Source organism: Oncorhynchus masou, unplaced genomic scaffold, assembly GCF_036934945.1.
Source record: "Oncorhynchus masou masou isolate Uvic2021 unplaced genomic scaffold, UVic_Omas_1.1 unplaced_scaffold_5327, whole genome shotgun sequence".
Classification (NCBI taxonomy): domain Eukaryota; kingdom Metazoa; phylum Chordata; class Actinopteri; order Salmoniformes; family Salmonidae; genus Oncorhynchus; species Oncorhynchus masou.
Window position 1 is genome coordinate 1 of NW_027011737.1, and position 17,500 is coordinate 17,500.

Consider the following 17,500-nt stretch of genomic DNA (forward strand, 5'->3'; position numbering starts at 1 on the left):
AGAGAAGTCAAAACCTAGACTGGAACCCTGGCCCCTTGGTCCATCCAGTGTTTACTTGTTAATCTCTTTGCCTCCAGCTGTCAACTCCCAATCAATCACATGTCATTTATAAAGCCCTTTTTACATCTGCAGGGCTTTACAGATACCCAGCATACAGTGGCTTGGAAAAACTCCTTAGAAGGCAGGAGAGGAACCAGGCCAGCCCTCGTCTGACTTGTGCCAGGTGGAGATTTATAGAGTACATTAGCCCAAAGGCCGGCATATTGGCGATATTGATCTGGTATTGATGTCGACCCTTGAGCTCGGAGTACATGTGGCCATTAAGGCCAGATAGTAAACCCAGACGTTTAAATGTTCATAGATGAACAGCAGGGTCAAATAATAACCATACAGGTTAGAGTGTGTAACAGTTTAACGCCTCAGTAGTCAATCTCAGTTGTCTTTTCACAACCAGGCATTCTGAAATCCAAGTTCCGAGAAGGAGCATGGCCGGATGAATCACATCATGGGTCCACAGCAGCAGGCAGGACAGCAAAACGATCAGCAGCACGGCCAGGTGAACTGGGAACAGCTTAGGAATCGTTGTGGGCCAGGCAGTGCTGAGGCATGGTCCTAGGGCCTGGCAATTCCTCCGGGAGGGGAGATAGAGAGAGCGAAGAGGTATTTGAGAGAGCATGCCTCAGAACACACAGTACAACTGCCCCGTTATAACTTCTTAGCTGCTTTTGTTAAGATATCATTATGTTGAGCCACATCTTACATTTTATTACATTATCATGAGGAAGTGTTATTAGTTACGGTAATGTTCAAGCATCTTTTAATACCATACATATACATATATTTAACCTGCATTCTCCAGTTCTATCAATATTTATTTACCTTATTTAACCAGGCAAGTCAGTTAAGAACAAATTCTTATTTTCAATGAGGGCCTAGGAATACGGGTTAACTGCCTGTTTAGGGCAAAACGACAGATTTGTACCTTGTCAGCAGGGGTTTGAACTTGCAACCTTCAGGTTACTAGTCCAACGCTCTAACCCGACCAGAATATGACCAGAATGAAGCTTCTCTCACATTCCAATGTTGAAGAACGTTTGGTGATATAAATATATTGGACGCTAGATGGCAGTAAATCATGATACGCTATTCAAGACCGTACATGGCAGACTATTGACTATTTGGGCCAATCACTTGAAAGTAGGCAAAATTGGGCCAATCGACTTGAAAGTAGGCAAAATTGGGCCAATCAATTGAAAGTAGGCAAAATTGGGCCAATCAATTGAAAGTAGGCAAAATTGGGCCAATCACTTGAAAGTAGGCAAAATTGGTAGCTGTCCATTTTCAATGTATGATACTGACATAAATGAAACCAATTAAAACAATGTTGAAATATAAAACATTTTATTTTCTGAAATGACACTCAGTGTTGCATGCCAAATATAATATATGTAAGCTACCGTGTAGTTATTCATGAAATTAAAATAACTTGTAGAATAAAACAGACAAAAAACTTTCAGACGATGGAGTGATCCACAACATCACAGTATTCTACACACACACACACCACACATACACACACACCACACACACACACACACACACCCACACACACACACACCACACACCCACACACACACACACACACACACACACACACACCACACACACACACCCACACACCACACACCACACACCACACACACACACACACACACACACACACACACTCACACACACACACACACACACACACACACACACCACACACACACACCACACCACACACACACACACCACACACACATACACACACACCACACACACACACACCACACACACACACACACACACACACACACACACCACACACACACACCACACACCATACACACACACCATACACACACACCACACACACCACACACCACACACCACACACCACACACACACACCACACACACACACACACACACACACACACACACCCACACACACCACACCCACACACACACACCACACACACCACATACACACACTAACTGGGGGACTGATGTAAATCCACACGCCCGTCACATAAATCAAATCAAATCTTATCTGTCACCGAATAAAACACCTTATGGTGAAATGCTTACTTTACAAGCCCATACATGAAGCATGCAAACAAACTTTATAATCAAAACTATATTTCCATCCAAACTGAGGAATTGATCATTATTTCACTTAGTGAAGTCCGTTATCCTTTTCATTCATCTGACCATTATCCATCCAGAGATCCTCAAATCACAACAGTCTCTTCCTGTGTTTTTCTGGTCATTCTTCTTTCCAGCCACTAGGGGGCTTCATGAGAAGCCCTGGGAAAATCTCAATGGCTATTTCTTTGAATCTTCGCATTCCTCTCTCCTCGTGCCTCCTTCTCAAAACCCGATTGGATGAGAAGGTCAGAGGTCCCGCCTCTCTGACTTGCTCAAACCAATGGGTTTTGAGTAGATGAGGAGAGGGGACGTGAGGAATCAAGGGAAATCACAATTGAGATTCTCCCACTCTGTCCGGGCCATATCCACACTTCACTTGACATACAGCATGTGCATAAATGAAACTCAAATTTATACAAATATCCCATTGCTTAAAAAATGAATATTTGCCCAGGAGTAAATGACGGATGGGTTGCTTAGCAACAAAATCAACGCATGCACAACGATGGGTCCAAACAGACAAGGTTGGCTTAGACGGTTAACAACATGTAAACTATATTTAATCTAAAATGTTTATTGAAAACATAAATAAAGTTGCACAATGAGCACTTGTTGTCTCTCAAATACATCGTGACAGTTGTTGGTTAGCCCGCTAGCTAGCAAATATTAGTCAAATTAGCATAGACGTAACATCACCTCAAAACAAGACATGGTATCAAGAATCAAAGATCAAAACGAGCCACTTACGATAACATGGCAGGTTATTTTCCTTGTTGCTAGCTATCTGGCCATCCCAACACACGTCCTTCTGCCTCTTAGAAGGGGGTGCGTGTTTTTGTGTGTGTGTGTGTGTGTGAGAGACGTTGTCAGTTAACCAGTCTATGTAAGCATAAAGAAAGCAAGAAATGTGACACAGAGAGAGAGAGCTGTAGAAAAACAGAGATCCAGATATAGAATAACTAGAATGGGCATTCCCATTCAAGTCAACTGTTAACGCTATGGATCAGTATGTATGTAGACTACAACCTCACAATACAGCTGGAGAATCTGTACATAACACGTCACACTAATACTGTCAAGCTAAATCGCAAACACCCAAACTCAAAGCAGACGTGGCTGACAAGCTTATTGACGTTGACTGTTCCGATGCCGGTGCGTTTGTTTCATTTGTTTGTGAAGAGGCCCAAGGTGCTCGTCAGTGGCAGACTCAGTGCAAACGTCTGCAGGTGTAAACGAACAACATATCTAGAACTCTAGAGGAGGGATGGCTGCCCCTTCAGACTGTTTGGGCTGTCATGACAACTCCTTGTCACTCACTTGTCCTGACAAACTCCTTGATCTAAAACACACAAACAAAAAAATTGTTTAGCTTGACAACGACAGCAATAGAGTTGTCAGGGGCTGGGAACAGATCTGGGACCAGGATAAGGCTCTGCTGTCCTGCGCTGGCGGGCAGATTGTCCATCGTGCCGTGCCTCAACGCGTCCTCCGTTGTCACTTGTCCCGGAGCAGGTAAAACAACATGGCCTTCAGGTAATGGCCACAGGCGCAGGTCGCAGACACCAGCCAATGGGAGCGGAAGCTGGGGTCCGTGTTCACAACGCACTTTGTGATATCAGCCTATGACAGGAGAGAGAGAGAGAGGGTGAACGTCAGCCTATGAGAGGAGAGAGAGTGGGTGACCGTCAGCCTATGAGAGGAGAGAGAGTGGGTGAACGTCAGCCTATCAGAGGAGAGAGAGTGGGTGAACGTCAGCCTATGAGAGGAGAGAGAGTGGGTGAATGTCAGCCTATGAGAGGAGAGAGAGTGGGTGAATGTCAGCCAATGAGTGGAGAGAGAGTGGGAGAATGTCAGCCTATGAAAGGAGAGAGAGTGGGTGAATGTCAGCCTATGAGAGGAGAGAGAGTGGGTGAATGTCAGCCTATGAGAGGAGAGAGAGTGGGTGAATGTCAGCCTATGAGAGGAGAGAGAGTGGGTGAATGTCAGCCTATGAGAGGAGAGAGAGTGGGTGAATGTCAGCCTATGAGAGGAGAGAGAGTGGGTGAAGGTCAGCCTATGAGAGGAGAGAGAGTGGGTGAAGGTCAGCCTATGAGAGGAGAGAGAGTGGGTGAAGGTCAGCCTATGAGAGGAGAGAGAGTGGGTGAAGGTCAGCCTATGAGAGGAGAGAGAGTGGGTGAAGGTCAGCCTATGAAAGGAGAGAGAGTGGGTGAAGGTCAGCCTATGAGAGGAGAGAGACAGCATCACTCAGATACTGCACGTCCCAATTCTTCAACCTTCTCCCAAAGTGTGCAATTGCATACTTCCAATCATGGATAATACCAATGGTGGACACTCCCTCCAGCCAATGATTACAGTAATCAATACTTTTAAATCCATGGGGGAACATGTGTGCAAGAAGGGCACCTCTGAGCAGAGGCTGGGCCCTATATACCAGTCAATTTCCTTTACACAGGGAGGGACCCTTTAACAGTCCGTCTATAACCAATGAACCCAGATAAATGACCTGCATTTATTAACAGGACGATATTATATTACAAAAATGTGTTTGAGACATGCCACTCTACTCAAATAGGATATTATCCGGATTAGAGGTCAGGTTAAAATGTTAATTAAAAAGAAAAACACGTTTACATTGACCACGTCCAGAAAAAGTAGAAGGAAATATGGCAAACGTGTAAGTACACAAGGCACAATCAAACAAAACACTGTAATCTTAACAACGCATATTTCAAAATACAACTTGTGACAATTTAGTTTTGACTGGCAATAATAAATTTAAAAAACATGATAAGGAGAAGGAGAAGAAGAAGAAGGAGAAGAAGAAGGAGAAGAAGGAGGAAGAAGAAGGAAGAAGAAGAAGAGAAGAAGAAGGAGAAGAAGGAGGTGCTTCTACACCTGCATTGCTTGCTGTTTGGGGTTTTAGGCTGGGTTTCTGTACAGACACTTGAGATATCAGCTGATGTACAGAAGGGCTATATAAATAAATTTGATTTGATTTGATTTGATTTGAGAAGGAGAAGAAGGAGAAGGAGAAGAAGGAGAAGAAGAAGGAGAAGAAGGAGAAGAAGAAGAAGAAGAAGGAGAAGAAGAAGGAGAAGAAGAAGGAGAAGAAGAAGAAGAAGAGAAGGAGAAGAAGAAGAAGAAGAAGGAGAAGAAGAAGGAGAAGAAGAAGAAGGAGAAGGAGAAGGAGGAGAAGGAGAAGAAGGAAGAAGAAGAAGAAGAAGGAGGAGAAGGAGAAGAAGAAGGAGAAGGAGAAGGAGAAGAAGAAGGAGGAGAAGAAGAAGGAGAAGGAGGAGAAGGAGGAGAAGAAGAAGGAGAAGGAGGAGAAGGAGAAGGAGGACAAGGAGAAGAAGGAGGAGAAGGAGAAAGAGAAGGAGGACAAGGAGAAGAAGGAGGGGAAGGAGAAAGAAGAAGGAGAAGAAGAAGAAGGAGAAGAAGAAGGAGAAGAAGAAGAAGAGGGAGGAGGAGAAGAAGAAGGAGAAGGAGAAGAAGAAGGAGAAGAAGAAGGAGAAGAAGAAGGAGAAGAAGAAGGAGAAGAAGGAGAAGAAGAAGAAGAGAGGAAGAAGAAGAAGGAGAAGGAGAAGAAGAAGAAGGAGAAGACGACGGAGAAGAAGGAGAAGGAGGAGAAGAAGGAGAAGGAAAAGGAGAAGGAGAAGAAAGAGAAGGAGAAGGAGAAGAAAGAGAGAGGAGACGGGGAAGGAGAAGAAGGAGACGGAGAAGGAGAAGAAGGAGAAGAAGAAGAAGAAGAGTCTTTAATAAGACAGAAGACGAATACATTGAGACTGAATAAGTAGGCTACATCAACACACAGTTCTACTATCTGATAACAGCAGCCGTTTCCTTCTCAATGTTGTGGTACAGGTTTTTATCAGCAACGTTTCCTGACCCTTTCAGTTTTTTGGTAAATCGGTCAGTGCCTAAGCATTTCTGTGAAATGTACAGTAGGGCAACTGCACGTTACATAACCAAGACGACTAAGACTAGAATTGGGGTAAATTTGCACGTAATTTTACAAGGTTGTAGTTGGTTACACAAACACATTGTGTTCCATATGAATCTGATAAAACAGGTCAAGATGTCTTGAGAAACCAGAGGACTTTATATACTACGTAGATCTGGAACCTTAGGGGATGTATACTAACGTAGATCTGGGACCTTGAGGGATATATACTACGTAGATCTGGGACCCTGAGGGATATATACTACGTAGATCTGGGACCTCAGACTACAGACTGCGTAGGACCAGCGGACCTAGGGGATCTTGGGGACTATATACTACGTTGAGGACCTGGGACCTTGAGGGATATATACTACGCAGATCTGGGACCTTGAGGGATATATACTACGTAGATCTGGGACCCTGAGGGACTATATACTACGTAGATCTGGGACCTTGAGGGACTATATACTACGTAGATCTGGGACCTTGAGGATATACACTACGTAGACTGGGACCCTGATGGACATATACTACGTAGATCTGGGACTCTTGAGAGGCATATATAGATCTGACGTGAGACTCTGACTGGGACCTTGAGGACTATATACTACGTAGATCTGGGGGACCTTGAGGGACATATACTACGTAGATCTGGGACCCTGAGGGACTATATACTACGTAGATCTGGGACCTTGAGGGACTATATACTACGTAGATCTGGGACCTTGAGGGAATATATACCTGGACGTTAGCGATCTGGGACCCTGAGGGATATATACTACGTAGATCTGGGACCTTGAGGACATATATACCTACGTAGATCTGGGACCTTGAGGACATGTACTACGTAGATCTGGGACCTGAGGACGATATACTACATACGTAGATCTGGGACCCTGAGGGACATATACTACATAGATCTGGGACCCTGAGGGATATATACTACGTAGATCTGGACCTGAGGACTATATACTACGTAGATCTGGGACCTTGAGGATATATACTACGTAGATCTGGGACCTTGAGGGACTATATACTACGTAGATCTGGGACCCTGAGGGATACAGGTACTACGTAGATCTGGGACCTTGAGGATATATACTACGTAGATCTGGGACCTTGAGGGATATATACTACGTAGATCTGGGACCTTGAGGGATATATACTACGTAGATCTGGGACCTTGAGGGATATATACTCACGTAGATCTGGGACCTTGAGGACATATATACTACGTAGATCTGGGACCTTGAGGACTATATACTACGTAGATCTGGGACCTTGAGGGACTATATACTACGTAGATCTGGGACCTTGAGGACTATATACTACGTAGATCTGGGACCTTGAGGACTATATACTACGTGAGATCTGGGACCTTGAGGGATATATACTACGTAGATCTGGGACCTTGAGGACTATATACTACGTAGATCTGGGACCCTGAGGGATATATACTACGTAGATCTGGGACCTTGAGGGATATATACTACGTAGATCTGGGACCCTGAGGGACTATATACTACGTAGATCTGGGACCTTGAGGGATATATACTACGTAGATCTGGGACCTTGAGGATATATACTACGTAGATCTGGGACCTTGAGGGATATATACTACGTAGATCTGGGACCTTGAGGGACTATATACTACGTAGATCTGGGACCTTGAGGGATATATACTACGTAGATCTGGGACCTTGAGGGATATATACTACGTAGATCTGGGACCTTGAGGGACTATATACTACGTAGATCTGGGACCTTGAGGGATATATACTACGTAGATCTGGGACCTTGAGGGATATATACTACGTAGATCTGGGACCTTGAGGGACTATATACTACGTAGATCTGGGACCTTGAGGGATATATACTACGTAGATCTGGGACCCTGAGGGATATATACTACATAGATCTGGGACCTTGAGGACTATATACTACGTAGATCTGGGACCTTGAGGGATATATACTACGTAGATCTGGGACCTTGAGGGACTATATACTACGTAGATCTGGGACCTTGAGGGACTATATACTACGTAGATCTGGGACCCTGAGGGATATATACTACGTAGATCTGGGACCTGAGGGACATATACTACGTAGATCTGGGACCTTGAGGGACTATATACTACGTAGATCTGGGACCTTGAGGGATATATACTACGTAGATCTGGGACCTTGAGGGATATATACTACGTAGATCTGGGACCCTGAGGGATATATACTACGTAGATCTGGGACCTTGAGGGATATATACTACGTAGATCTGGGACCTTGAGGGATATATACTACGTAGATCTGGGACCCTGAGGGATATATACTACGTAGATCTGGGACCCTGAGGGATATATACTACGTAGATCTGGGACCTTGAGGGATATATACTACGTAGATCTGGGACCTTGAGGGATATATACTACGTAGATCTGGGACCTTGAGGACTATATACTACGTAGATATGGGACCTTGAGGGATATATACTACGTAGATCTGGGACCTTGAGGGATATATACTACGTAGATCTGGGACCTTGAGGACTATATACTACGTAGATCTGGGACCTTGAGGGATATATACTACGTAGATCTGGGACCTTGAGGACTATATACTACGTAGATCTGGGACCTTGAGGACTATATACTACGTAGATCTGGGACCTTGAGGGATATATACTACGTAGATCTGGGACCTTGAGGGACTATATACTACGTAGATCTGGGACCTTGAGGTGACTATATACTACGTAGATCTGGGACCTTGAGGGATATATACTACGTAGATCTGGGACCTTGAGGGATATATACCTACGAGATCTGGGACCCTGAGGGACTATATACTACGTAGATCTGGGACCTTGAGGACTATATACTAAGTAGATATGGGACCTTGAGGGATATATACTACGTAGATCTGGGACCCTGAGGGATATATACTACGTAGATATGGGACCTTGAGGACTATTTACTACGTAGATCTGGGACCTTGAGGGATATATACTACGTAGATCTGGGACCCTGAGGGATATATACTACGTAGATCTGGGACCTTGAGGGACTATATACTCACGTAGATCTGGGACCTTGAGGGACTATATACTACGTAGATCTGGGACCTTGAGGACTATATACTACGTAGATCTGGGACCTTGAGGACTATATACTACGTAGATCTGGGACCTTGAGGACTATATACTACGTAGATCTGGGACCTTGAGGGATATATACTACGTAGATCTGGGACCTTGAGGACTATATACTACGTAGATCTGGGACCTTGAGGGATATATACTACGTAGATCTGGGACCTTGAGGACTATATACTACGTAGATCTGGGACCTTGAGGGATATATACTACGTAGATCTGGGACCTTGAGGGATATATACTACGTAGATCTGGGACCTTGAGGACTATATACTACGTAGATCTGGGACCTTGAGGGATATATACTACGTAGATCTGGGACCTTGAGGGATATATACTACGTAGATCTGGGACCTTGAGGACTATATACTACGTAGATCTGGGACCTTGAGGGATATATACTACGTAGATCTGGGACCTTGAGGGATATATACTACGTAGATCTGGGACCTTGAGGGACTATATACTACGTAGATCTGGGACCTTGAGGGACTATATACTATGTAGATATGGGACCTTGAGGACTATATACACTACGTAGATATGGGACCTTGAGGACTATATACTACGTAGATCTGGGACCTTGAGGGATATATACTACGTAGATCTGGGACCTTGAGGGATATATACTACGTAGATCTGGGACCTTGAGGACTATATACTACGTAGATCTGGGACCTTGAGGGATATATACTACGTAGATCTGGGACCCTGAGGGATATATACTACGTAGATCTGGGACCTTGAGGGATATATACTACGTAGATCTGGGACCTTGAGGACTATATACTACGTAGATCTGGGACCTTGAGGGATATATACTACGTAGATCTGGGACCTTGAGGACTATATACTACGTAGATCTGGGACCTTGAGGGATATATACTACGTAGATATGTGACCTTGAGGACTAGATACTATGTAGATATGGGACCTTGAGGACTATATACACTACGTAGATATGGGACCTTGAGGACTATATACTACGTAGATCTGGGACCTTGAGGGATATATACTACGTAGATCTGGGACCTTGAGGACTATATACTACGTAGATCTGGGACCTTGAGGACTATATACTACGTAGATCTGGGACCTTGAGGGATATATACTACGTAGATCTGGGACCCTGAGGGATATATACTACGTAGATCTGGGACCTTGAGGACTATATACTACGTAGATCTGGGACCTGAGGGATATATACTACGAGATCTGGGACCTTGAGGAGATATATACTACGTAGATCTGGGACCTTGAGGGACTATATACTACGTAGATCTGGGACCTTGAGGATATATACTACGTAGATCTGGGACCTTGAGGGATATATACTACGTAGATCTGGGACCTTGAGGGATATATACTACGTAGATCTGGGACCCTGAGGGACTATATACTACGTAGATCTGGGACCTTGAGGAATATATACTACGTAGATCTGGGACTTGAGGGATATATACTACGTAGATATGGGACCTTGAGGACTATATACTACGTAGATCTGGGACCTTGAGGGATATATACTACATAGATCTGGGACCTTGAGGACTATATACTACGTAGATCTGGGACCTTGAGGGATATATACTACGTAGATCTGGGACCTTGAGGGATATATACTACGTAGATCTGGGACCTTGAGGGATATATACTACGTAGATCTGGGACCCTGAGGGATATATACTACGTAGATCTGGGACCTTGAGGATATATACTACGTAGATCTGGGACCCTGAGGGATATATACTACGTAGATCTGGGACCCTGAGGGATATATACTACGTAGATCTGGGACCTTGAGGACTATATACTACGTAGATCTGGGACCTTGAGGGATATATACTACGTAGATCTGGGACCTTGAGGACTATATACTACGTAGATCTGGGACCCTGAGGGATATATACTACGTAGATCTGGGACCCTGAGGGATATATACTACGTAGATCTGGGACCTTGAGGGATATATACTACGTAGATCTGGGACCCTGAGGGATATATACTACGTAGATCTGGGACCCTGAGGGATATATACTACGTAGATCTGGGACCTTGAGGACTATATACTACGTAGATATGGGACCTTGAGGACTATATACTACGTAGATCTGGGACCTTGAGGATATATACTACGTAGATCTGGGACCTTGAGGGATATATACTACGTAGATCTGGGACCCTGAGGGATATATACTACGTAGATCTGGGACCTTGAGGACTATATACTACGTAGATCTGGGACCCTGAGGGATATATACTACGTAGATCTGGGACCTTGAGGGATATATACTACGTAGATCTGGGACCTTGAGGGATATATACTACGTAGATCTGGGACCTTGAGGGATATATACTACGTAGATCTGGGACCCTGAGGGATATATACTACGTAGATCTGGGACCCTGAGGGATATATACTACGTAGATCTGGGACCTTGAGGACTATATACTACGTAGATCTGGGACCTTGAGGGATATATACTACGTAGATCTGGGACCCTGAGGGATATATACTACGTAGATCTGGGACCCTGAGGGATATATACTACGTAGATCTGGGACCTTGAGGACTATATACTACGTAGATCTGGGACCTTGAGGGATATATACTACGTAGATATGGGACCCTGAGGGATATATACTACGTAGATCTGGGACCCTGAGGGATATATACTACGTAGATCTGGGACCCTGAGGGATATATACTACGTAGATCTGGGACCTTGAGGGACTATATACTACGTAGATCTGGGACCCTGAGGGATATATACTACGTAGATCTGGGACCCTGAGGGATATATACTACGTAGATCTGGGACCCTGAGGGATATATACTACGTAGCGGGTTTGAGGAGTTAGCAAGGTACCTTTGGTCAACTCTGAGTTCAACTCGGGATAAGCGGTCATACGATAGTGGCTCGCCTTTTAGCCAGGTACATTTCTATGGCAACGAATCCCTCAGAACTAACCTGCTCCAGGGCAGGCTAACTCTGGTTTATCCTGTATCCTCCTGTATCCAGAACTAACCTGCTCCAGGGCAGGCTAACTCAGGGCCAACTCTGTTTATCTTGCATTCAGAACTAACCTGCTCCAGGGCAGGCTAACTCAGGGCTAACTCTGTTTATCCTGTATCCAGAACTAACCTGCTCCAAGGCAGGCTAACTCAGGGCCAACTCTACTTATCCAGAATGAAATGTCTGAGCTTACAAGTTGAGGGCCAATTAAATCAGATTCCCTCCCCTCACAAACATTGCATTATCATCATCCACTTAATTTGTTCATGCACAGTAAAACGTTTGTATGATGTTATCAAATCAAATGTATTTATAAAACCCTTCTTACATCAGTTGATACTGTATATCAAAGTGCTGTACAGAAACCCAGCCTAAAACCCCCAAACAGGAAGCACTGCAGGTGTAGAAGCACGGTGGCTAGAAAACTCCCTAGAAAGGCCAAAACCTAGGAAGAAACTCTAGAGAGGAACCAGGTTCTGAAGGGTGGGCCAGTCCTCTTCTGGCTGTTATAAAATTATTTCATCGATAGAGGTGGGGGTGTTGTGTGCAGTGATAAGCACACCAAAGAAACAGGGATATCTAGTCAGTTGAACAACTGAATGCATCTTCCGCATTTAACCCAACCCTCTGAATCAGAGGTGTGGAGGACTGCCTTAATCAACATCCACGGCACCTGTGGAACACAGGGTTAACTGCCTTGTTCAGGGGCAGAACGACAGAATTTTTTTTTTTTCCTTGTCAGCTCAGGGATTCAAACCAGCAACCTTTCAGTTATTGGCCCAACTCTAACCACTAGGCTACCTACCGGCGCAACGGCTACCTAACGGCATAAGAGCCTATTTCACACACTAGGCTACCTGCCTCCCCATAGGCACAAAAGAAGGCATTAACAATATGTATTAAAATAAAGATGACACTTCTAAAAGTCTATTTCACAACATCGTCTGGTGAATTTGCTAGATCACTTTTCTTTCATTTTGATTTCTGTACAAATGTAAATGTGGCAATTTAACTTGCAGCATAATATTGATGTTTCAGCACGCCTCATTGAATAGTTTTGGGGGGTCGTATCACACCTCGTAGTTACAAGCCTGCGAGTTAGCCGTCAGGCGGAAGAGCACATCCAGGGCCGTAGCACAGATGAAGCCTAAACTGGAATGTAAGCTAACTGAAGCTCGTTCATTTCAGAAAAGCCTTGGTTCATCTAGCTACGTATATATGTAACAGTATAATTTTAGACTGGGCCCTCGCCCCATACCTGGGCGAACCAGGGACCCTCTGCACACATCAACAACAGTCACCCTCGAAGCGCCGTTACTACATTACTTCAAGGTCTCAGGAGCAAATGACGTCACCGATTGAAACGCTATTTAGCGCTGGGCACTGCTAACCTAGCTAGCCGTTTCACATCCGTCACACATAGTATACCCTTCTGGTTTCAACTGGAACCTGCAGAGATGAGGAATGGATTTAGGTCATATACACTTTTGTTCATTATCTGGCATGTTTAACCTCCAATGGGCCATTCCAAGGTTTGTGTCCCAAATGAAACCCTATGGGTCCAGATCGAATGTAGTGCACTACATAGGGAATACGGTGCTGTTTTGGACACAACCAGCCCTGCGTAGAGGGATTCTTGGTTGATTTTTAAGCTTTGCCAACAGAGCAGGACTCCCAGATCTAGGCCACGGCTCTTTGCCAGGCCTCCTCTCTCCTCTGAGTATCAGTTGAGCACCACACTGTTAGCTCTTTACAGATTCATATCAGATGTTCTCTAAAAGCAAGACCATATTGAGACATTCTTGAGTTTTAAAGTAGTGGCTCAATTAAATTCAACTTCATTTCTGGATGTTTATTTATTTATTAATATCTATTACAGACACCTAATGCTTTGAGGTGAAATCCGCGAGTTAGCAAAACAGTGGCATGTCTCTATGTACAGAGCAGGGAGGTTTGTTTTTGCACGATTTGCATGATTGTGTCGTGTTCAGGCTCTTGTTTGCCTCTGTTTTATTGAGCTATTCTCTCAGTGAACACATTCAGGACAAGTTCAGGACAGACCTGATTCGTGGGCACAATTGGGAAACACAGCTGTCATCATTCAAAAATGCTTCTATGAGTGGAGACACAGGCATTCTCACTTCTGTCTTACTGTCAACTACGACTGTCTTAGTACTGAGTCGGTCACCTATTAGCAACTATACTAAACGAACCGCGGACTTAGTCAATCACTGAACCACAGGCCGGTTACATGAGAGGTCAGAGCTGAGCAACGCAACTTCTCCTTCTGTTTCCTAACTTGTTCTTGCCCTTATACATACTATATGTCCTGTCCTGCACACATAGTATCCACAGGGTTCTGACACAATGTAGTACTACTGACAGGGTTCTGAGTAGTATCCATGTAGTACTACTGATAAAATTACTAGTATCCATGTAGTACTACTGGGGTTCTGAGTAGTATCCATAGTATCCATGTAGTACTACTGACAGGGTTCTGACTAGTATCCATGTAGTACTACTGACAGGGTTCTGACTAGTATCCATGTAGTACTACTGACATAGGTTCTGAGTAGTATCCATGTAGTACTACTGACAGGGGTTCTGAGTAGTATACATGTAGTACTACTGACAGGGTTCTGACTAGTATCCATGTAGTACTACTGACAGGGTTCTGAGTAGTATCTATAGTATCCATGTAGTACTACTGACAGGGCTCTGAGTAGTATCCATGTAGTACTACTGACAGGGTTCTGAGTAGTATCTATAGTATCCATGTAGTACTACTGACAGGGTTCTGACTAGTATCCATGTAGTACTACTGACAGGGTTCTGAGTAGTATCCATGTAGTACTACTGACAGGGTTCTGATGTATCATAGTATCCATGTAGTACTACTGACAGGGTTCTGACTAGTATCCATGTAGTACTACTGACAGGGTTCTGAGTAGTATCTATAGTATCCATACAGTACTACTGACAGGGTTCTGACTAGTATCCATGTAGTACTACTGACAGGGTTCTGACTAGTATCCATGTAGTACTACTGACAGGGTTCTGAGTAGTATCTATAGTATCCATGTAGTACTACTGACAGGGTTCTGACTAGTATCCATGTAGTACTACTGACAGGGTTCTGACTAGTATCCATGTAGTACTACTGACAGGGTTCTGACTAGTATCCATGTAGTACTACTGACAGGGTTCTGAGTAGTATCCATGTAGTACTACTGACAGGGTTCTGAGTAGTATCTATAGTATCCATGTAGTACTACTGACAGGGTTCTGACTAGTATCCATGTAGTACTACTGACAGGGCTCTGACTAGTATCCATGTAGTACTACTGACAGGGTTCTGAGTAGTATCCATGTAGTACTACTGACAGGGTTCTGACTAGTATCCATGTAGTACTACTGACAGGGTTCTGACTAGTATCCATGTAGTACTACTGACAGGGTTCTGAGTAGTATCTATAGTATCCATGTAGTACTACTGACAGGGTTCTGAGTAGTATCCATGTAGTACTACTGACAGGGTTCTGACTAGTATCCATGTAGTACTACTGACAGGGTTCTGACTAGTATCCATGTAGTACTACTGACAGGGTTCTGACTAGTATCCATGTAGTACTACTGACAGGGTTCTGAGTAGTATCCATGTAGTACTACTGACAGGGTTCTGAGTAGTATCTATAGTATCCATGTAGTACTACTGACAGGGTTCTGACTAGTATCCATGTAGTACTACTGACAGGGTTCTGACTAGTATCCATGTAGTACTACTGACAGGGTTCTGAGTAGTATCCATGTAGTACTACTGACAGGGTTCTGACTAGTATCCATGTAGTACTACTGACAGGGTTCTGACTAGTATCCATGTAGTACTACTGACAGGGTTCTGAGTAGTATCTATAGTATCCATGTAGTACTACTGACAGGGTTCTGACTAGTATCCATGTAGTACTACTGACAGGGTTCTGACTAGTATCCATGCAGTACTACTGACAGGGTTCTGAGTAGTATCCATGTAGTACTACTGACAGGGTTCTGACTAGTATCCATGTAGTACTACTGACAGGGTTCTGACTAGTATCCATGTAGTACTACTGACAGGGTTCTGAGTAGTATCTATAGTATCCATGTAGTACTACTGACAGGGTTCTGACTAGTATCCATGTAGTACTACTGACAGGGTTCTGACTAGTATCCATATAGTACTACTGACAGGGTTCTGACTAGTATCCATGTAGTACTACTGACAGGGTTCTGACTAGTATCCATACAGTACTACTGACAGGGTCCTGCTGTCGACCCACATTATACGAAAAGGTAAACATTCCCACAAGGCAGTGCGGTCTGAGCCGCCCTTCCCTGCTGCAGAGACATAAACCACCGCGACGGCGAAACCCATATAAACACATCCAGTACCAAGTCAGCCACACTGAGGGTACCAGTGGTAGGCTTGATTACCAACGACGACGAGACGGCCTACCGGGGACGAGGTGAGGTGATTTGACCCATTTTCTTTATTTCTGTCTGACTGCGGTTGTCTGACGTTCTACAGATGATATTTCTACGGCGATGCGGACCAGTGTTCCTCTTACCCAGCCTCCTCTCCTCTTCAACCAGGAGACCAGGCTCTTGCGGACAAACTCCCCCATGCAGTCTACGATGGTGTGGACCATGGCTGGGTGACCATGCCTCACGCAGTCCACCGCCAGGGCACCGGCTACCGCATACAGGGACACCACCTTCCCCCACGTTATACCTGAGGAGAGATGCAGACAAGAGACTCAGACACGAGAACCTCCTGAAGCAGACACATAGACACCGAGTACGACTAACAGTGCAGACACTCTCTCTTCCAATACTGACGGAGAGCAATCTTCAGACAGGCTCATTTAGTTTTGCGCTTCCAACACATTTCTATAAATGTTTAAAAAAATGTTTTTTTAAAAAGGTACACCTTTTAATTGACAATTTCCTTTAAGCTTCTTGCTCAACGGGTAATGTAAAAGGATTAATGCATAATAATGAGACTATATAGCAATGATGTGAGATATTGGCTTGGGTTTATACATGATCATGCTGTCTGATGGATGTATGACAGAGCATTACCACGAAGCAATGCATTTCTAAGCTCCCTGTCTGTCTGTCTGTCTGTCTGTCTGTCTGTCTGTCTGTCTGTCTGTCTGTCTGTCTG

The 17,500-nt window shown here is 44.2% G+C and overlaps 1 protein-coding gene across 1 annotated transcript; it reads right to left on the minus strand.

Annotated features, from left to right (window-relative positions):
• Positions 1–2,001: 2,001 nt before the first annotated feature.
• Positions 2,002–17,089, minus strand: LOC135535933 (bcl-2-related ovarian killer protein homolog A-like; the record flags this gene model as incomplete). The annotated part of the gene is made up of 2 exons (XM_064962342.1): positions 2,002–3,812; positions 16,902–17,089. Coding segments are annotated over 2 exons (314 nt in total), but the record flags the coding sequence as incomplete, so codon positions are not given.
• Positions 17,090–17,500: the final 411 nt, after the last annotated feature.